The sequence below is a fragment of the Taeniopygia guttata genome, chromosome 2, assembly GCF_048771995.1.
Source record: "Taeniopygia guttata chromosome 2, bTaeGut7.mat, whole genome shotgun sequence".
Taxonomy (NCBI): Eukaryota; Metazoa; Chordata; class Aves; order Passeriformes; family Estrildidae; genus Taeniopygia; species Taeniopygia guttata.
The window spans coordinates 134,055,150-134,081,752 of record NC_133026.1 but is presented as its reverse complement, the minus strand read 5'-3'; the positions used below and the strand labels follow the sequence as shown (position 1 = coordinate 134,081,752).

Below are 26,603 nucleotides of genomic sequence, written 5' to 3'. Positions count from 1 at the left end.
TCAAGAAGAAAAGAAAAAGGAAAGGAAAAATAAAAAAGAGAGAAAGAACAGGGCGAGAAGTGAGGATAACTAAGTTTCCCCAGGCTGTAAGCAGGGCAGAGAAAGAGAAAGGACGAGGAGGCTTTGCGGGAGAGGGAGAAGCCCGCCGAGGAAGAGCCTGCAGGCAAAAGCATCAGCGGCTGCCGGGCCGGCCGGCGTTAGGGCCCGGCGGGGGCGGGGGCGCGGACCGGGCGGGCGGCGCCAGGGCCGGGCGGCGGGAGGGCCGGGGCCGCGGCACCACCCACGGGCCGCGGCACCACCCACGGGCCGCGGCACCACCCACGGGCCGCGGCACCGCGCCGCCGCGCATCCCCGCGGAGCCCGCACGGCCCCGCCGCATAAAAGGAGCGGGCGGAGGCGGGCGGCCGGGGGCCCGGCGCGGACACCGCCTGATGTGCCGGGGAGCCCCCGCCGCCCGCCCCGCCGAGCCCGCGTGGGGCTGCCCCGCGGCGCGGAGCCGCGCTCGGGACGGGGCGGCCGCGGGAGGTGCGGGGGGACGGCTTCGCCCCGCCGTGCCGCGACCTGAGCGCGTGTGGGCGGGGAGCGCCCCGCGCCGGGATGGATAAATAGCGCTGTCCCCCGGCTGACAGCCCGTCCGGGGCGCGGGGCCGGGGCAGCGCTCGCCAGCTGCCGCGGGACGGGCTTGGGGGCTCTCGGTGACTCCGCTCCACGGCCCCGCTCCTGCCCCGACACGGGTTGTGATTTTTCTCTGTCTGTCTGCTTGTTTTTGGGGAGAGCCAGAGCAGTGCAGGACCAGGAGAGCCCGGGTCCCAGCTTTTCACCTCTCTCTCCCTGCAGCACAGGGGAGATGCTGGAAGCGGCGGTGAGTTCGCAGCGCCCGAGGAGGGCGGCAAGAAGCGTGTAAACTCCTGCGGTCCCCAGCGGCAGCCGCTGCCCCGCGACCCTCCGCCGGCCCCTCCTCGCCGCCCCTCGCTGTCGCCGGAGGAGGCTGCCCACCCCAGCGGCCCAGGATGCAGTTTCGCCTCTTCTCCTTTGCCTTGGTCATCCTGAACTGCATGGATTACGGCCACTGCCAGCCCGGCCGCTGGAGACGCAGCAAAAGAGGTGAGTGGCGTCGGCTGCTCAGGCGGGACGCCGGCCGGGGCAGCTGCGGGACGCCGCGGGGAAGGGCCGCTCTCCGGCAGGTGAGGCGCGCTGCGGCTCCGCGGGCACCGGGCCGGCACGTGGGGCGGCAGCGGGGGCGAGCCCGGGGCCCCGGGGCCGTGCCGGCGGGGCCGCCGCTCCCGGGGCTGCTCGCTGCCTCCCTGCTGCGGAGGTCGCGCCGGGAGCGGGAGGAGCGGCGCGGACGTGAGCTCCGATGGGGAGGGACCGGCCGGAGCCCGGGGCAGCCGGGCACGAGAATGTCGAGCGGTAGGAGCACGGCCCTCGGCCGCACGGCGTGTCCTGCCCCGGGCCGGTGCAGCCGGGGTCTCGCTGGAGCTGCCCACCGCGGGAGGGCCGCAGCGGGCAGGGAGGTCGCTGATGTCGCCGTCGCTCCTTGTCCAGCGGCTGGCGGCTCCGGGGCATCGCTGTTAGCCCGCGCAGCTGGAGCCGCATGTCCGTGGGACGGACTTGGAGGCTGCTTTCTCTGGACGTTTCCGAGACAGAAAGGCGGCTTTTCCCCTGCCATCCTCCGGCACCGCCGTGCCGCTCCCGCGGGGTTTGGCCGCCGGGAGAGCCGCGGCGGCGGAGCGCACCGCGCCATGCCCAGCGCCCAGGGGATTTCTGTGCCGCCAACTTTGCTGAAAACGTGCAGAGCCCTTTGAGGAAAGGCGTAAACGGGGCGTTGGGATTTATCGGTTTCCCCAAAGGCTGATGTCGGGATGCCGGAGCTTGGGAGCCGGAGCGGTGCAATATGCCAGTACAGCTCCCGTGTGGACGGAGAGGTTACTGCAGCGCCTTCCGGCTGGCAGCCTGGCCCAGGCTTCGTCTGTTTATTTTTTTTTTTTTCTTTTCCTTTTGAGTGGTGGGGAAGTTCACCTTATTATAAAATGCTTTATTACCCACATATACTGAATTATTTTTCTATGCCTTTTCCTGTTATTTTCTCGGTCATGTATCCCCTTTGCATTTCTAAAAGTTCCCTGAAAATCAGGTGGCTCAAGCTGCTGAGAAATTTGTATTTCTGAAAGAATTGCACTTTTAGTGGTATTATTTGGAAGGGGAGGGACTTAATGTCTCCAGTGTTAAGCAACTACAAATAGTAATAAAACTGTGACAAGAAAATAGTTTGCACTTTCATGCATATATCACCTTCAAAGTAGGTACAAATAAAATTGTAAGGCCGTTTGGTTTTGATGGTTTCCAGAGTTTAATTTATGTGTGTGTGGCTAAAACGATAGCAGTCCTTTAAAGTGACCAGACTATCTGTGCTAACAAAGGGTATACTGTGTCTTTAATTAAATGTGGAACTACTTAGAGTGCTGGCTAGACAGCGGAGGGTGATAGTGGTATTTCTGCTTTACAACAGAGCTTAAGGGCTGCATTGTGGGACTACTGAAATGAATAGACATCTAACTCAAGTTGTGTGAATTGTCCTCTTACAAAAACTTAAGCTGGTTTTAATTGATCTCATGTTCACTGATTGATCCTGGACCAATTGTTGTGCTTGTTCAACAGTTGGCTTTTCCAAAGGAGATTGATTTAAATTAGGTTTTAGTTTAATTATGGGATAAATACGATCAGTATTGACAATTGACTTACTGGCTCTGTTTTGTGCTATCACCTATGGGTTTTGTTTTGGGCTTTGAAGAATGCAGTCCTTTTCAGTTAATAAGTATAAAGAAGTAAGCATAGCCAGTTCTAAGCACAGAAAGCAGAATCTAAGAATGTATTCAAATTATAATAGGTATTTGCCATGACACATCCAGTCTGAAGTAATGCTTTCGTACAGGACTCAAAATTCCAATAATTTCACAATTTTTCCATATCCCATCTGCAAATAATCAGGCAGTCACTGTGGGGTACTGGCAGTTAAAATTTCTCTGGCATTCTGTTTTGTCTGTTACATGATCTCAGATGCTCCATAATATAGTTTTCTTAATGAAATACAATTTTTGGCATAGATTAAGTCTCCTGTGTGGTAGGAATCAATTGCATTCAGTCTGGAATTATGGGCAAATATCACGTGTAGCTGATTTTTTTTAAAGCAGCTAAATGTACAATAAACTTTAAGTGTATATGCCTGTATTGGCATTTGCTTGGATTTGTTGCTGATGTAGAATGCTCTAATAAAGAAGACTTAAGTAAATTTGGGGAGGTGTTCCCAGAATTCCTCATTCGCCATCTGCTTGCAATCCTCTCCTAAATCAAGGCTTGCAAAATTGCAGTAAAAGCGGAATAATAAAACAGAGTTTAGAAAGTGATTCCTACCTTGCATTGATTTGTGCTTTGTTAGTCAATGTCACTTCACTAATTTTTTTTTGTAAATACGTAATAATCAACAGGCTCTGCTTATTCCACCGCTGCTCTTAGTTACTTTTTCAGCTCATTAAATATTGCTTTACATAGTTACTCAGAACAGACCTTTACTTTCCTTAAAACACCTCACCAAAGTCTCCCTCTGGAAGTCACTGCTCTGAGCAGGATTAAGGCCTTTTTGCCTTTCCTGCAGAAGATATTTGAAAACCCATTTAAGGGTTACCTAGCTTAAAGCTTAATGGTGTAATATCACAGCTGGTTTAGCCTAATCTTTCCTTTTCTTGTTGCATTGTATAACTTGATTCTTTGTTTCTCTTGTAAGCCTTCTTCAATGAAAATTTATTTTTCAGATTTCTCTTTAGCAATGAGTATAAGATGGACAGCTTCATGTCTTAGCATTTCACTGAATATCACAGGGTGTGAAAGACCAGTGGTTTTTCCCTTTGAGATGTAATGAAAACAACTTTTCCAAAGAGTACCGCAAGTCAAAATGGGGGTATATAGAAATGAAGATTCTCAGGGAGGTGTGATGGTATTCTGCAAAAGTTTTGACAGAAGAGAATATAGGGATCCTTATAAACAGCCATCAAAAACCAGATGCTAAAAAATTCCTCACACTGACAAAAAAAAGTCAATGTGATAGCGGTGCCTGCATTGATGGGAAGACTCAACAGTCTACAGAGAGGCTCTCTACAGTTGGTAAAACCAACACTGGAGTAACAAAAAATGTGAATGGGACATACTCGCATAGTTAAAGCAGAAGATGTTTATATCCAAGAACTCAAAACCTGTGGCTTAAAATACTTGTCTTTCCATTTAGTTCTTATTCATGGAGTGTCATGAGGGCTAGGGTGAACACTTATCTCTTAGATGCTTGCACTCTGTGTTAGAAGTCCATAAAGGTGGAATACCTGTGGCAATGAGTGAATAGTGAGTGACAGTGGTGATAGCAAAATATTCACAGGTGGAAACCTGGAGGAGGAATACCTGGGGCAAGAAATTTCCCAAGTGTTTCTCAGACATCAATATAGCTTTCTGCACAGCATTTATTGAAGAATATGCATATATGGAGAGGCACAGTCACTGGGTTCAAAATTATGTCAATTAAATCTTTATCATCTTAATGTAAGATGGGAATCTTGGCCACAAACCTGTTATTATTATAGGAAGTTGTTACATGAATTTTCAACTAGAATAAAAACCTGCTTGGATATTGGGGACTGTGATTTAGCTTTCCTAATGAGGTACTTACCTGGGATAATCTTGGAACCTGTCTCAGCTATATTGTATGGTCAAGCTTTGGGAAGGATGTATGACTTAAGCATTAGGGAAATACTTGACTGAAATAAATACATCTTCTTTTACAAGGACTGTACTATCTCTTAAAGAGTAATTTATCTCAAAAAAAAATCATACTACATAACTTTTAATTGTCTAGCATTATCCAAATATTCTAGCTGTTCTGTCATCCTCTCTTTGAGGTTGAAACCTCAAATGTTTTATGTTTGAAGGACAGTTAACTTATTTATCTGTGGGTTAAGACTTAAACTTCTATGTGGAAGCAGTACTTTGAGATAATGTTTTTTTTTTCCACAGTTTTGAGATGAAGCAGTTATAACAGAACCTGTGAAAGAACTGAGATGTGCTAACAGAAGTGGTAATTTTCCAGGCACTCATGATCAGGAGAAATGCTTTGGAGTGTAGCTTCTGTTCCTCAGACCTGTAGTTAAGATAGTTACTAATCATTCTTTATACATATATTGTTACTACAGCTGTTACAATATCCTAACACTTTAACCATTGAAAAGTTACAACTTCTAAACCTTTGTCCACTTACACTTATTATTGGGTACATCTGAGGAAGTCTCTTAAACTGACAGTAATCCAAATTTCTGTGTGAATGACTGAATACTGAACTAGCTAATGATGCAGTGTTACTCAGGATAAGCAATGCTCAATCAGATTGTGAAGATTTGCAGGAGAATGCTCAAAGCACCAACAGCAGGATTCAAAGTCAAAATAGACATCTAAGTTGAGGTGTTTGATTCAGCTTCCCAAAACTGGTTTTTAGTGCTGCTTATAATATTTTCAGATATATTTCTGGGTTTGGTATGTATGTGACTCTCTTTAGCAACCAGAGGCTGGGCAGGATGCCAGGATACCTTGGGGCAGGTCCTATGCATTTGACACCTTTGGGTGTCCCAAGACCTGTTACTGGGGAAGCTAGAATTGGGGAGCATGTTCTGGCACAGTGTTGGGGTGTGAACGCTTTTCCTTGCCTGTATCCATCCCTTTAGGTTCCATTATAGGTCACTTGGGTTTAGGATGCAGGGCTAGATGGATGTGCCTGATTAGACCTTGAAGTCTGTGTACGTGATTTTATGTTAAAATCTGCTGTAAGATTTACGCTACGAAGAACTTAGATTTGTATGCTTGATAAACTTGTCTTAACTGTATATTTTCCCCTTTTGGGGCATGGAGGGGATACACATTTTCTAAGGCTTGGCTAAAGACTCTCACTAAAGCAGGTCAAAATGCATGACAGATGCTGAAGTGAGTTTTCACACTAATAGAGGGACATTATGGCAATAAAAGTAAGAATGCAGTTTCTCAATTCAATGTGTCATTTACAATATACAGGCCAGCATAATTATTATATTAAAGTATGTTAGCATAGTGTTGTTTATATAAGCTGCCTTTAAAAATATGGAAAATATGAAATTATTTAAAAGGTAGAAAGTGGAAGAGGTGCTTACTATCAAAATTCAAAGAATGAAGAAATAAAGGGCTGTTTCTTTGTTGGGTTTTTTCTTTCTCTTGCTCTTTCTGCCAAGACTGACTATCCCATGGAGGCCTGCATTTAATTTCTGATCGTCTAGATATTTTTTTAATAGCAAAAACGTTAGCTATCTAGAGGGATTGTCTAATCAAACCTGCAAATCATCACAGGCTGAAAACATTGCCCAACTTACTGTACCTCCAAATTGAAAGCTTATAACTCACCATAATAGCATTTCCAAAAAATGCATCTTTGGTTTTGAATTCTGGGGTGGGATTCATGTGACTACAAGTAACTATCTGGAACATGAAGGTCTACATGTTCTTTTATAATTGATCTAGTGCTAACTGGTGCAGTCCATTAAACTGTTGGTACAATTTAACTCATCCTATGGTAGGTGCCTGCCTTTGATCAGATAAAGCATACCGCTAATTAAATAAATACAAGATTACTTGATTACCTTTATCAGTAATTGAAGTGTAATTTGGCTGTACATGTCTTCAGAGTTAGCCCCTGAACTAAACTGAAATCAGCCCTCAATGAGAAAGGATCCACCACCTATATTAAAATTAAATATTGGTGCAGCTCTTAACAGATACTGTTCCTGAAAGTTTAAGTCTCTCCTGTATTAGAGATTGATTTAATTTCAGGTATTTTTAAATAAATTCAATTCTTCAAGCATGCCCTTTCTTTTCACCTCAAAGATTTGTTCAGGCTCAGTTGGAGAACCTTCTGTATTTGTCTAGGCTCCAAGTATTTGCTAATCCTTTCTTAGTGAAGAGCATGACTTCATAAGTATTGGCTGTTGGTAATGCACAAATGTAACAGCTTGATCCTTTCATCATGGACTGCTTTAGAAACTGAAATTAGGTGCTGCTGTGGTCTGTATACTCATTGTGTTTATAGTACGTGTTTAGCAGATGTAATGCTTTGGTGTCAGTGTGGTGCTGCAAAGTAATTTTGTGCAAGAAGAGTAAATCTATCACTTTTTGGGGCAGCAGTGGTGTGTTTAAACCTGTTCCCGAGTAATTTTTGGTGTAGAGGATGGAATAGGCTTTGTTTCACTTTTTGTTTCTTGGATTCTAACTAATGCATTTTAGGAAGTGAGGTGTCGAAGTGTCAATTGGATCTTGCTTGTGAGCACCATCAGGCAGATGCAGAGCTCTCTTTCCTGCCTCCACGATGGCTTTGTCCAGGCAGCTCCATCCATGATGAGCACTTACTCATCAGACTTTAATGTTACACTTACTGAGCTTTGCATATCTGTGGGCAGTAAGGTCACTGGGAAGTCTGACTTGAATTCCAGCTGTGTCAGTTTATTCTCTATATTTGGCTCCTGTCCATTTTTGCTAATACTTTTCAAGAAAACTCTGAGGAGAAAAGAAGTTGAAAGGGATCAGGGTGCCCAAAGAGGCAGATGGTGATGCAACACAGTGTCAAGTGCAGGAGAGGCAAGAGTGAAAACATAAGTTTGCCAACACTCTAATGTCCTTACCTGACATTTCCCCCTGTCTCAGCCCCCTGAATTACTAGGCTAGCCCAGAGATCCGAGGCTTTGAGGGGAGGAATATCAGGAGATGGCAAAAATTTCCAAAAGAGGCTCTTACCCTGATATAGGTTGGTTCAGCTCTCTTTATTCTGTGATGTCCATGTGGAGAGCGGGACAAAAGAGGATGAACAGGAAATGTCAGGGGTCTATATAGACTTTGGACAGGGTGGGCTTCTCTGGCTCTCGGCCAACCCCGTTGGGGCAGGAAGGAGGGGTCCAGGGTTATTTGATCAGAGTCACAGGGTCCCGGGGAAGGGGGCACAGAATGCCCATGAGCATACTGTAACACCTTTCCAATGAAGTTTCTGCAGTGAAGAGGGTGGGTGGGATGGAGGAATTACAAGAAATTGCTATTGATATGTAATACTATTTCAAAATACTTAATTGATGTGAAACCTGTGTTCTGAAAATGGAATGGAGATGACAAGTGTAACTCCTATGAAATGATGGAATACAATGATATTTTCCTTTATAGATCATCCTCTGAGCCTAAAAGGATTTGAGACTTTAGTTGTATGTCCATACTTTGGGATTTCTATGTCTTAGCGCTTTGATTTCAAACAGCTACGCGCATCTCTGACCTTTGTCTATCAAACTGTGGTCTGTGGAGCAGCTGCTAGCATCTTCTGGACGTGTAGAGATCACACTGTCCCATCCTTGTGTTTCTACCTAAATACCCTTGAATGAAACACTCCAGTGAGCTTATATAGCTCTGCTTCCATCTTATCCTCTTTTGATGCAAGTACTTGTTACTTAAATTCAAATTTAAGCTTAAAATTTCTTTTTAGGGGAGAGCATACGAAAGATTGGCAGTTAAATTTTCTGAAATTTCCTTTTGTTTGTGGACTTGAATGTGCAAACTGTGACGTTCAAAAGGATGTAAAAGAAGGAATGGAACTACAGTGTGGGTAAGAAATTAATAAAGCAGAGAAGTGATGAGTATATGAGTACCTTGATTATGTGATCAATGGGTGGTTTTTAAGATCCCATCTGTTAAGATCTAGTGAGAAGTACAAAACCCCTTCATGTTCTTTGTTTCAGTAATTTATCTGTTACGTATTTCTTTTTGAAATACAAATTTCAGTACAGCCAAGTACTTGATATATCTCTAAGATTTGTCCTTTTGTGAGGAAATACTGTCTCCTTTCCTTCCCTTTTATTGAATTTATGGGATGGTAGTAAGACTAACTACAGAAAAGTAAGCAATTACATGTTGTGCACAGAATATTTTAAAGAAGTGTGCAGGTCTGTAATTTTCTTTCAATCACCACCTTCCCCGCCCCTCACAATTTAAGTGGAATTATGTGTTTTATTTGATAAGGATAATGGCAAATATCACGTACAATTAATATAGATCTAAAATTGAAAGTACTTCTACTGTGATTTTCTTTTTGTAAAAATATTTTTTCTCTGTAGGATTTTAATCTAAAAGTAATCAAAAGCATATGCTTTAGAGACTGAGTCTTAAATTTACCTTGCAGAAAATTTTGTCGATATTTTTTGTGAGAATTGTCAAGATTTTCTCCATTGTGATGAAAACTGGACCCAAACCTAGATATAGTGAGATAGAGGAAGGGATATGGAAGATAAGTAATGTTTGTGATATTGGCTTTTAGGTTGGTGTTTTTTTTAAAATCACTGGACAGTTGCATGAGCACTAATGCCAAAGCAGACCACGTGCAGCATTGAAGAAAATGTTGGTGGCTTTTTATCTTGGAAGACACTTGTACTGCTTTACACTGCAAAGGGACAAGTGTGTTTCTGTTAGAGAATTGCAGTGCTGCCATAAAATATATACTTCCTGATCCAAGCATATTATTTTCTTTTTTGAGTTGAAATGCTGGCTGAAATATGTTGCACACAAACGTATACTCTACAGTAATGTATGGTCTTCTCAGCCGTATGGTTGCCACCTTTGGAATACCAAAAAACCCCCAAACTAGCCACATCAGACAAATGGCTGTTGTGCATGCATAGATTAATCTGCACGTGTATAGCAGCGCTGACAACACCCGTCAGTCCATACCAAAACATCATGAGCAGGATGAAAACAACTGAAACAGCAGTTGTGCTTAGTAAAGATGGATGTTACTGATTTGCTCATTCTTCTTTCTGGAATTTGGTAGATACCATATGTTTTTATTATAAACCTTCCAACTTACACAGTGTTTCCATTGCCAAACGTGTGGCTGTGACTCTTTTGAGTGGGCGCTAAAGTTCCATCATCTTTTGCTTTATCAATATTGAGATGGTACTTAAGCATCCCAGCTGAGGTGAGGCCCTGCAGTGCTGGCCATGCTGACATGACAGCCTCTGAACTAAGGTCACCAGAGCAGAAATCAGAAATCTGTCCTGGATTCCCTTCCTATAGCAGACATGTTCTTCAGCCCTACATGCAAGCTAGTTCAGACCTGGTTCACATCTCAGTTTACACAATGCCCACTAATAATGTGATGGGCATGGCTTCAGTTTTGACTCTGCAAGAGTAACTGTAAGTTGGCACAATCACTTTGATGCACATGAGGTGCATTAGGTTCTGTTCACAGCACAACACAGCAGCTGGTGGTTTTAGTTTTCCTAAAGCTTTTATCATTTTTTATGAAATACTTACAGCTAGCCTCTGATCTGAGATGCTTCAGTCTTGCAAGAAACCTAAACCTCTGGAGAGCATTCCACAGAGCTTTTTCTTATTTATCTGTTGGCGTCACTTTACGTGTTCTACTTTCACCAGGAACATTTTCAGGAAGTGATATTACCTCTAAATTTGGGTTCCTATGTTCTCCAAAATGCTCAGCATTCTCTCCCCTGCTTTATTGTGTGCAAGGAAAACTGACACTCAAGGGACATCTGAAGGAAAGCACCTTTTGGAGTAGAGTAGTTGTGTGCCTTTGCTGCTGTGATCTACTCCTGTGGCAGCAGGACAGTTCTTCAACTTAAGTTCCTTGCCTGGGCCATGCAAAATATTCCTGGCCTGCATGCATCTGTCTTGGTCTTTTTTAAGTTGTTCAGCAAATATTGATTGTACATGGGTACTATCATTATTATGTGTTATGTGTTTGGTTTTACTTGACATGTTTCAGTGCTGGGAATTGTGCCTCCCCGGTTAGAGGCATCCTTCAGGATGTCAGAGGATTGCTTTTATTGTTAGACTCCCTACCTGTAGGGCTTGTGGTTTGTATATATATACATCAATGAAAATGGTAACAGAAAATAAAATGTTATGGCAGTAGGGATGTAAATAATGTCAGCATCTAATTGAAGTGGTGCTTCTAAACAAGTGCTTTGGCTTCCAACTCTTATTTCTAACAGCGCTATTGCAGTATGCTGGAATGCAGCATCTTTGCTGATGCTGAGATGACACTGGGCCATGATTTCTCTCTTTTTAGCTATAATGGAACTGCAAAATTACAAGTAGTTATCATAATTCTTTTATTAGTCACAGAGCTTGCTGAATTTTGTCTGTCACCTTCAAAGTTGTTTTGAAATTCAGTTTTAGGAAATGCATATGGCTGTAGTTAGGAATTAAAATTAGAGGGATCTCCAATATTTGTTGTAGTGTTTAAAGTAACTTTTTTTTTGGTGGTGTTTTTTTTTTTTTTAATAGAGATTCTTATAGAAGTAGCAACTATGACCTTCTTTGATGCAAAATGTGTGGTGCGAAACTGAGAAACAGATCTGCAAAATCTTGTATTTAGGTGAACAGAACTTGTAGACCACCGAGTCTAGTGCTGTACAAATGTGGAGTAGTAAAAATATATATACTCCTTTTGAAGTATTCAGGTAAACAAAACTGTCAAATGGAGAGGAAAAAGAGGCATAGAATAACCTTTTTATTAGTGAACAAAGTTGAGTATCTGATCTGTAGTTTTGATTCTGAGATTCATCCATATTCCCTGGGTTATATAGCCCCTCTGTCCTGAGGACTTGTACTTGCACAAAAAAAGTATTTTCTCCATTTCAGATTAGTGTTCAGCCTCATCCATATCTCTTTGAGCAAGAAAGACCATCTTTCTGCTATTGTTCTGCATTTGTGCTGTACATCCATCTCTTCTGCGTGGTCTCTGCAACCCAAGACAGAGACTTGCGTATTGTGTCAAGGGGAATCTAGTTTTGCTCAGCTGTGAGTACAAGAGGATTATACTGTATGTTCTTATGCTAAAAATGTCTTGTTATTTGCAACTTGTGCCAGCAGTATTCTGGAAAATACTCCCAATCCAGGCGACATCAGCAAGCTGGAGAAATCAAAAGAAACCTCACAAAGTTCAACAAGAAATTCAAAGCCCTGCACCTGGGAAAGAGCAGCCCCAGACATCACTGTAAGTTGGGGGGCAATCAGCAGGAAAGCAGCTTGGCAGAAAGGGCCCTGGGGGGACATGGTGGATGCTGTGCTGGATGTGAGCCAGCAGTGTTCCCGTGCTGCCAGGAATGCTCACGGTGTTCTGGATTGCCAGCAGGGCATCATTCCCCTTTAGCAGCTATGGTGAAGCACAGCTGAATGCTGTGTCCTTCTCTGGGCTGCTCAGTACTAGAGGAAGTTCAGGAATGGAACACAAAGGTGATTAAGGGACTGGAGCATCTCTCCTGTGAGGAAAGCTTGAGAGAGCTGGGGACTGTTCAACCCAGAGAAGGCACACAGGGGTTTCATCAGTGTCGCTGAAAGGGAGGGTGCAATTAGACCAGGGCCAGGCTCTTGCCTGGTGCTCAGTGACAGAACAAGAAGCAGTGAGCACAAACTGAAACACAGGAGGTACCCTCTGAACATCAGGAAAGGCTTTTTTACAGTGCTGGTGACTGAGAACCGGTATGTGTTGTCTGGAGAGGTTGTGGAGTCTCTGTCCTTTGAGATACTCAAAAGTCATCCACATGTGGTCCTGGGCAGCTGCATTTGCCCTACTTGAACAGGATAATTGGACCAAATGGTTCCTTTCATCTCCAGAAGTTCCTTCCAACTTCAGCTGTTCGGTGAAAGGTGGATTGGAAATGTATTGAGTACCTGGCTTGAGCCTGCTTTTTTCTTTTTAGTAATAGCCAGCTGTGGAGAGGAAACAGACAATCCATTCTCTTTAGGAATCCTTAGGATAAGTGACAGAATCATGCACAGTTGCAATTCCCTTAATGTTGGAATACTAAAATCAAGCCAGAGAAGCTTCTCGGTATTTAGCGCAGGTTGTCATAAAAATAGGATTCTATGTCATGGGAATTTTCCATCCCGTGAGTGCCTTGCTCCCCCACTTTTCCTCTCTCAAATATTTGCAGATAGAAAAAAGTGTACTGTGAATGTAATAATTAAGATACTAGACCTAACTCTGGTCTCCTTCATTTTGTTGTAAATCTGGGGGTGATATCCACTGTCAAATAGTGGATATTTCTGAGATGGTGCTTGCTCTGGGATATTGTTGTCACTTTGCTGATGCTATATTTGAGAATTCTTTAATTACTTTAACTCTTTCGTCAGACTCTTGGAAAAAGTCTTGCTGCTTTCAACTTTTATTTCAGTTATTGTAATTAGCAGTGGCATCAATATGTAGGGGTTTATTTCAACTTTGGAAGAGGGGGTTTCTCTAACAGTTTTCCAAGCAGGCACTAAGTGAAACTGCTGCATATTGAACCTGATGTAACATGAGGCTCATTGGGTAAAATAACATTAGTCTGTGCTACTTAAACACACTCTGGAAGGCTTAAGGAGGAGAGGAAGGAAAATATTTGAAGAGATCAACTGGATGTGGTTGAATACGTGTAATGTCACCTGAGAAGGATTAGAATTTGCCAAAGCATGACCTGAATGAAGACCTCCATTTAGGGCTTGTGTTCCTACCAGATCAACTACAGTAGTTTTTCTATGCACAGTTCTCTACCAGCAGCCATAGAGTGAAAGAGTCTAGTGATTTACTTGGCTTCTGGGTCTCAGATGTAGTAAGTTAAAAAAAAAAAAAAAGAAGGTCTCAGTTTAACATTCCTTTTCCTTATTAGCTGCAGCTGGCTTTTTCTAATTACTAAAGTCAACATTTTTTTCATCTGCATTCTGTTGCTTTTATCTTTGCTGGGAGCTCAGTGTATACACTCTAGCTGATAAGCAGCTACATGTGTAGTTCATATCCATAGATGTGGACAGCTTCAAAAAACATACATGCACTGACACTTCAAATTCCAAGAGAAGACCCAGTGGAGTAGTTAGTAGCAATGGTACTTCATCTGCCATGGTATTTGCTCTCTGATTATGTGGTGTTAGCAAACCCAGTGACCTTATTCTTAATAACATGATTACTGTGATTGTGTCTTTGAAAATCATGTGTTCTTCTGTTTTGTGATGGTGTTTGAGAGTGCTCAGAGAGCTTTCCCATGCACCTCTCAGAACAGATGGGTGTCTCTTAGAGGTGTGGAAATGGAGTCCTGAGGTTACAAAATTAAGTAAAAGAGAATGACAACTGGGGATGCTTAGTACCTCTGAAAAAACAAGTCACAAGTGATCTTCTTTTTTTTACTCAAGTCTGCTACAGAACTGGGACAGGGGTTGAAGAAAATTAAATTGCTGTGCCAACATAATGCAACTAGACAAATGTTCACCACAGCAGGCCCATATAGCCATACCTGCTAAATCTGAGGTTTGACTATTGAAACGTAAAGTAGGTAATACTTCTACATAGCAAAAAAATTTTACAAATTTTCTTGTTAAGATTAGAGGAATTAATCTCATGCTTCTATATAGACATGAGTATCACAGACTGGGAATAGTCCTAGTTGGGAGATGAATTTGCCTTTACCAACAGGATGTTTCTGATACCTTCCTCTAAAGCATTGGCTGCTGCTGGAGTGACCAATGCTTTTGCTCAGTATAAAGATTTCCATGTAAAATTTTTGTTGCAGAGTTTCTTTTTCTATACAAAATGGTAATTGAGTCTATATTTTTGGGGTTCAGCATAGCATGGGCTTGATCTTAAAAATACCTTAAGTCACAGTTAACTTTGGTGGATACGTAATGAGAAAAAGCACACAATGAAATGCAGTGCTGTGGAGGAATAGCATGTCTCTCAAGAGACTTATATTGCAATGATTTAATGTCAGAACTATTTAGAGTTAACCTTCTTTGCATTTGCATCTCATACCACTAAATTATGAAATTGTGAGTAAGATTTAACCATTTTTGTTTAGCCACAAACAAAGTTATCACTGATTGTTATTGTGTTTGTTTTTTTGTTGTTTTTTTCATTCATTCTTTGTTTGTAACAGAAACACTGTCCTTGTAGTAATTATGCAGAAATCCCCATGATACTCTACTGTGTGGAATTACTTTTCTTTTGTTTATGTATGTTTAGCTAATAAGAAATCTGATTAGTTGAATGCTCTTGATAATATTCAAGTGCATCCTAGAGCTTTGCATTTGCTGTTTGATGTTCCATTTTACAGCTTTACTTAAATGCTCTGCAGGGATTGTGGTTTAGTGGTGAGAGCATGAAATTTGAATCCAAGGTGCCTGGTTCTCTTACCAACAGAGCTGGTCAGTGTGTTTAAAACCAGATTCTTCTACCCCACCACCCCATAACAGATTTTTGCATGTGTCTACAGGTTTTTTTTCGCTCTCTCTGTTTTTCTTAAATAAATGTTGAGCTGCTTAAGCAGGCACTGCCGGTCTGTCTTTCCCTTCAGTGCCTCAGTACCTCTGAGTACTGGGTGTAGAGGGTAGTGTTGCATCACAGTGCAGTTTAAATTATATCAGTGATATGCATGGCTAACAGGTCCTAGAGTGTTAATCTCTAGGCATTTATATGGTTATTATGAAGGATAATAAGCACATAAATAAGTTTCCTGCCTCCAAGTTTATTGACTGAGCACACACCAGCATGTAGAACATTGCATTCATGGCAATGATTTAGGAGCTTTAGAAAGTGCTGGCTCTATGTGATGTGAAGTCTTTTGTGCTGTCATGTCTATCAGAACTGAGATAGCAAAATCTGTTTCACTCTGCATCAGTGTTCTGCAGGGTGCAGAAACTACTACTGCCTCTTTTCATTACTAGGTAATTGTCTGAAAGTATTTAAATGGGGTTTTATCCTGACATTTAAACTTTCAGATACAAAGGATGGAGCTCTTCAATTGAAAGTAGGTATGTCCAGTAGTCTGTTTAATTGTTATATTAAGAAGTTATGTATTCTCAAAAAAAACCCCAAATTGTTTTGTTTCCTTCCAAACTGAGTCAACTGTTATCAGATACATCAGAACTGGGCTGTGAAATGAAGATGTTTCAAAGAGGCCCACACTTAGAGTTACTAAGCCAAACACCTTACTAAATTTAATTTTTCTGAAAGTGGAAACATAGCTTTAAAAATTTAAGGTATTCCCAAAATTAAGAAATATGTATTTCTTGTATTAAGAATATAAGAAAATGAGATACCATTTTTGTCTTTGCCTCCTCAGAGCTTCCACTTCTTTTCTTTAATTCTCCAGTCCCTCATTATTCACATTGCAAACATAATTTGTGTAATGTCAGCCAAGTAGCTCTTAGTTTTTTAGAAATATGACCTGTCTGTTTTCTGCATTTCGATGGAAATATGAAAAAAATCAATAGGCTCTTGCTAAATTCTTATTCTAATTTCTGCTTGAAATGTACTGAATGGTAAGCACTCAGAGTACACAGGCAAATATAATGCATTTTTATCTTCATTATGAGGGAATTCTCATTTGAATTCAAAAAAGCCCTGTAGTCATTAAGTATCATTTTTCAGGATGACACCCAGCCTGCTGTGATTTAAGTGGACCTGAAATACAGAAGCTTGTACATTTAATTTAATTTTTAATAGTATTCTTGCAAGATGTGCAGATAGCAATATAAATATATCTGAAAAGCAAATATGCTACATCTGTTCTAGTTCAAGATTCCCAAGTCTGGTCCATCATCTTTGAAGTCTCAGACTCTAGTGCCTGGGGTTGACAACAGGGAGGATGACAAGATTTGGTGGATGTTTTGAATGTGGCAAGTACAAGCAGGATGTAAAGCTCAGTGATGTTGGATTGAATTAAAGTGATGTCCTACAGTTAAGTGTAGGTTTATGTAGTGTGGAAACATCCAGTTTGAGTTGTCTTTTTCATGTATCTTTTTCTGAATCAGATAGTTTCATATTTTCAGAGTTCTAATTTTTCAATCCAGCGTGTCTCTACTGTGTTTAAAGAAACCTATTCTGCTCTTCTACCTTCCCCTTTCTAGTTAAATTGTTTTGCTGCTCCTCTTCTCAGTGCTGTGTGGCTATGGCAGCATAAATAACATTTATTCTTTGTTTGTCCAAGTGTCGATAAACTTTTTTGTTTGGCTGCAAATCCAGCATTTTCTCAGACGGTATTGCTGAAAACTCCATATTTATTTGGAATACCACCTTCTTGTCTCCCAACAACAAAAAACCTGTCCTTATTGAGAGTGGTTTCAAGCATGAAATTCAGTGGGCAGAATTTCATGCTTGGACTTTAGTACATAGTATTTCAATTTGCTTAAATTAAGCAAAGTAAGTTTCTTAGGGCAAAGACATAGGGAGAATTCTGGCCCTGTGAGATTAATTGCTCATCTTATGCTGACCTGGGTGGAATGAGAAAACCACCATTGGTTTGCAAGTGTCAGGTGAAATGTTGTAACAGTTGGATGTGTTTGTGAAGAGGCTTTGTTTATCCAGTGCTTTTCCTGGGTTCTGGTAGGACTGTTCTCCTTTGCTTATTTGCCCAGTAGTTTTCACACCTTACAGAGATTATAATGGAGCCTTAGGTGCCTTGGATATAGCTGAAGTGAACTGGAAAACAGGCTATTTGCAGTACAGAGCCAAGCTTGTTACTAATGCTCAATAAAAATAAGAGAATGGGATTTCCTTCAAGTTTCTGAATTTTATTTACTCATCTTAGTCTTAGCATGTAGAATCTTATGGGCATGAAGGAGATTAAGTAACACGCGCTCTAGTTAGCATTGTTTCAGATTTGGCAATAAACAAACTTTGCTCTTTTCATCCTCTCAGTAGATAAATACTTCATATTTTATTAGAACAATTTGGCTCCTGACATGAACTGTAAGCCTGTTAAGCCTGTAATATAGTGATTAAAATTGGAAAAATACAGGATGCAAGTATGTTCTTCATTATGCACTTTAATGCCAACCAGATATGTAGTGTGCAGTCTAGAACATGATAGTTGGAGTGCACTAAGCAACTAGCAAATTGTTGACAAGGCTCATCTGCTATTGGTTTGTGTTGGGGTTAAGAGCAAAAGACCTTAAGAAATTTCAACTGTTTGACATTATATCTTGATGCCTGTTGCATCTGGCTGGATGCATCTTAAATAGACAGGGCCAGTACCTTTATTACCTTCAGCTCAGTATTCTTAATTGAAGCAAGAAACAGGACAAACTAAAGAATATGAGAAGAATTAATCAGTAAATCTTACAGAAGAAAAAGACTCCTCAGTTATGAGAATGGCTACTTTTTTACATTGGGAATAATAATAAAAAGTAATTCTAGTCTATGAAGCAGTAAATCCAAGCTGTTCAATTTTGCCACAATCTTTTAATGTGGAACTGGTTTTCCTTCCCTGATTTAATCTGAGAGTTGTTCAGATCACTTAAAAGGTGAGAAAGAATGAATTCCTAATGATACCATAGCATCTGCTATGAGGATTTTAGAGATGATGGTAATGGTCTCAGTTGTCAATGAATGAGTTACTCAGTGGGGAAAGTCAGCCTCCAAACACTGGTCTCCACACTGGAATGCATGTATCTTATCTGTGGGGAGCATGCACGTGGAAAGGAAGCTTGAAAGCCTTTTGAATACAGTTTTAATTTTCCCATGCAATGTTTTCCTCTTGGGTTGTCAACATATTAGACTTCTGCTTGAAATTTGTGAAAGAATATTGATCAAGAGCCCTCATTATACAATGGAATCATAAAGTCATTCACCTTGGAAAAGACCTTTAACATCAGTGAGTCAGTCTGTTAACTCAGCACTGCCATGCCCACCATTAAACCATACCCCTAAACACCCCTTCCACGTGTTTTTTAAATACCTGCAGGGATGGGAACTCAAATGCTTCCCTGGGCAGCCACTACCAATTCTTCCTTACTATGGCTATGAGAAATATGCAAGTTATCATTGGTATTAGTGGTTCTTCCATTTCTGTGGCTAAACGCAGCAATACATTCCTGCACTTGCTTGGAGTTCCCTGTGTAAGCCATTGTCCAGTAGCTCCCCAGCCTTTTTCCATCTCATCTGGCACAGCCTCCCCATGGAGAGCTTGGAAACATGGCCAACATGGACCATCCCTTTTCACTGGGTGACAAGGACAGCTTAGACCCCTTTTTAGATCCTCTTTGCCAGATTAAATCAATTCAAGCTCCCACAAGGTACACAAAATGTGTGGGCTGGACTCACAGCTGCTTTCAGGAGATGTTCACTCCTGCAGAAATCCCACTCTATTAAGCTGGACTTGCCCCAGGAGAAAAAACTGTCCCTCAGCACTGGCTCTGGCATGGGACAGGCTGCAGGGGGCTCAGCTCAGCCCCTGCCCCACCCCAGCCCTGCAGACACCTGAGGCTCCGTGCTGGCCCCATCCGTGTCTCTGCCCCAGGACCAGACTGTCTGCTCACACAGCTGCTTACAGTGGTGATTTGTGATGTTTCCAAAGTTTTTGAAGTCCATAAATGGACCTGTTGTCCTGAAATAAGTTCTTTCACCCAGAATACATCAAACTGTAGAGAGAGATTTGTTTTGCTTATACTGAAAGTCATCATGTTTTTTTATAATGTTTCCCTTTCTACTCCATGGAGTTTGTCCTGAAGATATTTCTGTTTGTTGGCTTCCAAGCCAGACAGACTTCTAGTACATTTGCATAAGTGAAAGAACAGTCCTTTTATAAATGGAGGAGACATTCTTTTGAAATCACCAAATTAATGATTAATTATTAATTTAATAATGCAGCAATATTAGTGTATTGCATTAGCGTGATGCTATATTATTTTCTTTCTCTTAAGAGACATCATAGCAGAAATTTCAGGTCTTCATTAATGGCTGTTGTAAGAATCAGACAAGTTCCATGGCACTGGCAATTGAGTAAGAAATACAACTGCAGTAAGAGATACAGTGACTCTGTAGCCTTAGTTAGTCCCTTTCTTAATCCTCAGACCTCTCCTTTAGGACCAAGAACACTATGCTTCCACATCACAGAATGTGGGAAAAGGGTGAAGGAATCAGTGTACTTGGTGAAGAAAAACAAAAAAGTGCTTTGTATTGGTAGTCACGGTTTGGCAAAGAAATAGGAAAAAAAAAAAACAACCCAACTTTTTTCATGAAAAGCAGACAACTATCATAGAAAGTATCATTCAGTGAAAAGAGAACTAATTGTCAAACAAGCTAGAAGCTCACAAGAAGCTCACAAGAAGCCCCAGAAAACAGTACCAAATTCATTGGTGTGGGATTTTGGGGTGCAGTTTTTATTGGATCTGACAAAGTGTGCTGTGATCTCTGTAGAATGAGACTTCATAGAACTATATTAACAGCCTGCACACAGATTCAGAAAACATTCCTCTATTTGAAGTGGTTTAGCAAAATTCATTTATCCATTAAATCAAGAATTATGTTTAGGCTGCAGGACCTGATGGTCCACATAATGTGGACTGGGCTCCTACCAGTCATATGTAAACTGTCTAATTGCTCACAGCTGTGTTGTAACAAATAATTGGAAACTGAATATCCACCAGCAGCCCTACCTGTAGCTGTAACAGTAGCAGATTTCTCTTACAGTTCCATAAAAAAAAAAAAAAAGATGAGAACCCTCAGAAAAAGTTTAAGTTTTTATTTTTCCTGCTACTTTTAAAAGCTGTTGTTGCAGCATGTCTTGCCTGCCTGTTTGTGCTGCATCGCTTTCCTTGAACAAAAGCCAGTTGCCTTTTTGGCAAGTACTCTTGCCAAATGCACATTTGAACAACTGTCAGTGGGGAGAGATACATTTCTGTGTTGATACAATGATGATTTTAACAGCTTGCTGTTGCAGTGAAGGACACTCCAGAAACTTCCCTGTGTATAGAGATGTTTGCCACGACTCCCAGGGTGCTCTGTGGCGGCTGCTCTGTCCTGTCCATTTAGACTTTCATGTCTAAAAGACCAGTAAACAGCCATGGTAGCATTTGATGTTATTCCTTGCCCAGTTTATGTGTGTGGGATGCAAAGGCAATGAAAAAAGTCATACCAAATGTTCTGTAGAACGATTGCTTCTGTTTTTGTAATGTTACCTGATCTATTGGAATTTTCCAGATATTGAATGAAGGAACCCAAAGCTGCTCAAATATATTACAAGAACTGGGAGACTACCATGAAGGTAGGGTTGTGGTATTAGCTAATAGAACTGTGCACTCCTCTCAAAAACATAAAGGACATAGTTGTGTCAAAAATTTGGAATCGCTGAAGCAAAGTTGTAATGAGATCTCTTGAAAGCTATCATTATGTACACTTTCATTTTAATTCAAGTATGAAATGGGAAATCTTTTCTTTCCTTCGTGGCTGTGTAATGCAGATGTAACTATTTTGGTGTTCTATAGTTAGCCCAGTAATTAGCTGATGATTGCTCAGCAAAGAAACCAACAAATCAAGAATGTAGAGAGTACAGTGATTCATCTGAGAATATTTGCTGTGTGTTATATTTGATTGTTAATTCTTGGTTATATTATTGCTGTATGAAGTATCCAAGGTTTCATAACTGGAGAAAGGAGATAAAGTGTAAGAGCAGGAAAGTATTCTCTTGAGTTCATTTGGAGAGGGTCTTTCTCTTTCATATTCAGGATAAGCCAATGAGGCCAAAACAGGAATGAAAAAGCTGCAAAAGTGTCACTATGAAGTTGCAGGTGGTAGTATGAGTTAAACATTTAATTGTGAACCTTACATTCATCTAAGTCTAGTTGTATTTGTAATGTTTAACAGATGCTGATGTGTATTAACCACCAACATCTTCCAGGATATGATCACCTGCTCTTGGTCTCCTCCTGATCTGAACTGAGCAGTTGATGGGCTCAGTGGGATGTGGATCTGCCCTGTAAAGAACCTGGCATATTCTCAGCTTTGTGGCCTTCTAACACTTCACAGGCTGCAGGCTGGCACATGAGGAGAACAGTCAATCTTGAATCATAGAATCATAGAATGGCTTGGGTTGGAAGGACATCAAAGATCATCTAGCTTGACCCCCCTGCCATGGGCAGGAACACCTTTCAGTAGAACAAGTTGCTCAGAGCTCTTTCCACCCTGGCCTTGAATGCTTCTAGGGATGGGCCATCTGTAACTTCTCTGGGCAACCTCTGTTCCAGTGCCAGGAACGTGTGGTCTTCTCTTTCCTCTCATTTTTTTCCCATGTATCTATTTCTAATGGCCAGCATCTGTGTGAGATTTTTTATTTGTGGACTTTCAGATTCTCTTGGAACTCCTAGCAAAAGCTCAAACTTCTTGGTATTCAACATATGTTAAGCTGAATTTGGTGGTTGTATGGACTTGAAAATTTGTAGTTGTTAGTAACAGTTCCTTTACTTCCATTTATAAATTTGTAAATAGTCCTTCTTAACTACTTGAGCAATTTACTAAATCTTAGCATTTTAACTACATTTCATAGGAATAAAGGGATGAATAAAAATAAGGAAGTTTTCCCATGCTATCTTTTTAGTTACCCTCTGCTGTGATTTTGGCTGACATACATTTTGACTGACAGTCCATATATATATATATATATATATGCATACAAGTGCAGTGCAGCTATATTTTTCTAAATATTTCTTAAACTTTACTTCCATGCTGTTCATTATTTGGGTAGGATGCATTACAAGAACATGGTCCCTTGAATCTTGAGCATGTACTTTGTTCTTTGTCTCTTGGGTTTGTTTACTGTAACCCTTATCTTGAATTAAAGTATAGTGCAAGGCATTTTTAGGTCTGTGATGAACTCTACGGAATTCAAGAATCACATGTAAGATCAAGGCCTAAATACTTCAATCAGGAAGTCCTAAAGAATATAAATAAGGAAACAAAGGTGGTAAAAGATAATGCTACTGCAAGGGAGCAGAATGTGGCACCAAGTGGAAGGAACAGTGAAGAAGGGAGTTTTTATTGTGGAAGGGAAATCAGTTGAGTTGATTAGTTTCTTATGTGAGATTCTTTTTTTTTTTAATATTTGTTTAAGAACTAAATGGAAATTCTTTACTTGGGAATATTTTGATTGAGAATGATTATGCATTTGTGACAGAGGATAACAATGCATACATTAAAAAAAAAAAAAACAAAACAAACCCAAAACTACTCAAAATATCAGGGGATTTACAGGAGAAGCACCTATTCGTTGACTTTAACAGCAATAAAATTGTGTCCCTGACTTAATCAGTGTCAAAGTTACTTGGATCTCATCATATTAGTCTTCTATTTGTAACAGTTGACTGAAACAGAGTTCTCAAGAGTGTTTAAGTTTTAGGTGCTGATGGACAAAGTTTGTGCATCTTATAAATTGCATGCACTGTGTAGAACTCTTATTAATTGGTGCTGGAAGTTACAATCCATATTTTAAATAAGTAGTATAATACAGCCATTCAGAATTACACCACAAAAAAGAGAGGGGTTTAATGGACTCCATATGTTTGCTTTTAGAACTGGTTAAGTAAAACTTTGTTATACCACATAATGGTAAACCATCAGTGCTACAATGTCCTTGGGGTCTTTTAAGAACCTCCTTTATAGACACTCTTCTGACAAAGATTAATTCACTAATGGATTCAAACTAACAGGAATATACTTTATATTGCTACAATGAACAGGCATCAGTGTTGGTTGCATTGTCCCTTTAAATTCCTGGAAACTGAAATGCAATATCCTTGCTCCTGAGGAAGAACTACTTTTGAACAAGCAGCAGCTTTTCAAGTATGTCACTTGCATTTTAAAACAATTGTTTCAATGCATACCTTAGTTTATAACTTTCATAATAAAGACCAGAATAGTAGATGTATCTAGGATTACAGGAACATAGAATGCAATCTTCCTGTATCAGTGATAATTTGTGATATGGAAATGTTAATAGCTATTTCCTAAAAGTTGTTGCATGGTTAAGCATTTTAATAAACATCTCTGTTTATAATTTCTAAGTTATAAATAGCTAAGGTACTAATGGGTAGCTAGCCTAGGGCCACATTATTTAAATGGTTTGATGGCCTGCATCTCCTTCCCCCTACCATTTCCCCTCCCTCTTCCCCTGTCCCAAAATCGTGCTTATGCTTGGGAGTATTTCCAAGGCCAGTGACTGTACATGTGTGCTGCCTGACTTAGCCTGTGGTCTTTCATATTGAAAATCAGACCACTGGACTCTTGATCAATATTGCCGTGGGGAGCATGTTAAAAACTGTAGCAATTTTCCCTCCTTCATTTGCACTTCTGGGGCACAGGCTAGTGAGAAATGTGCACACTCACATCACATCAGGATATTCTGCTTCTGGGTCTGCTGCTCTGTGCATCAAAACTGCCCAGTTGCACCAACACATCTTCTAGCAGGCAGGCAGAAACTATTGATGGAAGCTGATTGCAGGAATTCTGGACATTCACATAGGTGAATGCTAATGAGACAAGCATGTTTTGGTAGAAAAAAAATGTCATGGCTCTATTAAAAGGGACTAGACAGGAAGCTAATAATCTGTTTTTGAATAAAATGATTTGTGCTTTTCAGAATAGTGTATGTAAATGTGTATGTTTCTAAGTATGTGAGCACATACAAGGGAGTTACTGCATACTTTTGAAGTTCTTACTATGTTCTGTTGAGGTGTTAAAATTAAAAAATTTACAAAACAAGCATATAAAAATTGTCTTTTCCAAGAATCTTTTGAAAGACTAATACATTTCAATCTTTTTATTATTTTCATTCAAAATCTCTTTCATATTGAATTATTAATTCCATGAAATGTTAAACTTTTTTATTTTTTTAAAAAAGCAGACTGACTTTGAAAGGAACTGTTTTACTACACATAGCTGACCCCCTCAAATACATATTCAGAGCATTTAATTCTTCATTTCAAAGCAACTGCCCCATGTTCAGGTGCATCTCCCACTTCCATAGTCCACGTGGATATTCACAGTAAGTCTCAGGATGGCTGCGTGTGTCTGAGCACGGTGGGCTGACCTTGGCTGGAGGTCAGATGCCTGCCCAGCCACTCTTGCTCCTCATCAGCAGAACAGCGTGGGGGAAATAGGATAATAAAGCTCACAGGCAGAGATCAGGACAGGGAGATCACTTACCAAACTAAATGTTCTTTTGCTACATGGGAGTAACAGCAGTGAGGGTCTATTTATAACTCCTGGAGAGACAAAAAAGGCGTATAGGCTGCTTCTTCAGTGATATCACGTGATATCACTCCTTGTCATAATGAAGTAAAACAGTTTCCTCAAAACTTACTGGAATTGCTGATAATTTCTATAAAGAAAGGGAAATAAAGCAAAAAATTTGAACAGTTTTTTTGGTCTGTGAAGTAATCCATACATTTCAAGGCTGTTATACAAACTGACTGCAAACTCAGACATTGCTTCATCTATTTTTTTCTTCATAGTTTTTTTTGTTGTTGTTTTTTTTGTTTGTTTTTGTTTTTTTTTTTTTTTTTTTGAGAAGAAAGAAATGCTATAGCTTACTCTTTTATTTATCACAGAGCCCAGGACCTGTAGATTTAGGGTCCCATTCTCCCATATCTTAATTGTTGGTAATACCTTTGAAGGTTCTGCATTTCACCAAAAAGCCAGTTTGATGCTGGAAGGGAACGATAGCTGTCAGAGAAGGTCAGGATCTGTCTCCTCTCATAGAAGTTTATTTATTTATAAGTCATCATTTCTAAGGGACTGATATAGCTATCAGAGGGTCAGGCTTGGTCTCCTCTCATGGAAGTTTATTTATTTGTAAGTCATCATTTCTCCTTTCAAAAAGGGCTGATTATTAATTAGTTTAGTTATTTGTAAATTCACTTTTTTCATCAAGAGGTAGTTACTGTAGTAACAAACATAATACGTTAGTTATTTCAGATGTTGGGATTGAATACATGCTTGCAATTACCTTCTGCACACATATGTAATACATTCTAGCTTTTTATAAGGCTGTTGGATACAAATGGCTTTGAAATAACTACTATGCCTTCCAGCTATAAAATCCCATAATAATTATTCATTATATCATCATCATTTTTATTATGTTAAAAGGGATTCTTCCACACCCCCTCCCACAGCAGAATGTTGTAGAAGAGATTTCTTTTGCCCACATTAATTCAGGATTGTTCAGCACTGCAATACAGCCATATCATCTTTGTTTTAGGGAAAACTGAATGGAGTGAGACAGCTGCTCCATGAAACTTCAGTAATTGGATTCATGTTCAAATAACTTGGGAAAAAAAAAACCCTTCAACTTCCTAGCTTAATTCTTTTTATTATCTGCATGTAATCTGAGTAGGTTCTAACTAGAAGTTCTCTAACAACTAGGCTAGCTGGCTTTATAGCTATAATTTAGGCGTAGTTGAACATACCTCTGACAATTCCCACTTCCTGTTACATATTCAGAACATAAAAGACAAGGATGTTGAGGTGGTAATTTGTTTCTGAAAATGAAGTCTGATTATTTTAGCCCCTCTTCCTTAAATTTTAAAATTATTTCTGGAGCTTAAGGCCATTTATTTGTTTTTAGTTTTGTTTTATTCTCTTTTATATTTAAGACTACAGAAACAATCTGATTTTAACTTAATTTTAATGTAGTATATTCTGTTAAAACATGCAACTTCTTAAGCATATTCTGGGCTATCAAATACAGTAA

At 40.5% G+C, this 26,603-nt stretch overlaps 1 protein-coding gene across 3 annotated transcripts in view; it reads left to right on the top strand.

Moving 5' to 3' along the window:
• Window positions 1-298: 298 nt before the first annotated feature.
• Window positions 299-26,603, top strand: part of RSPO2 (R-spondin 2) — a 99,244-nt gene continuing 72,939 nt past the window's right edge. The window contains exons 1-2 of one of the 3 annotated variants that reach the window (XM_030266574.4): window positions 303-525; window positions 838-1,104. In XM_030266574.4, coding sequence (XP_030122434.1) covers window positions 1,011-1,104 — 94 coding nt within the window. In that variant the 5' untranslated portion in view covers window positions 303-525; window positions 838-1,010. Of the gene's footprint in view, window positions 1,105-26,603 lie in introns of all 3 variants that reach the window. The other 2 variants (XM_030266575.4, XM_072924935.1) reach the window with 2 other exon arrangements.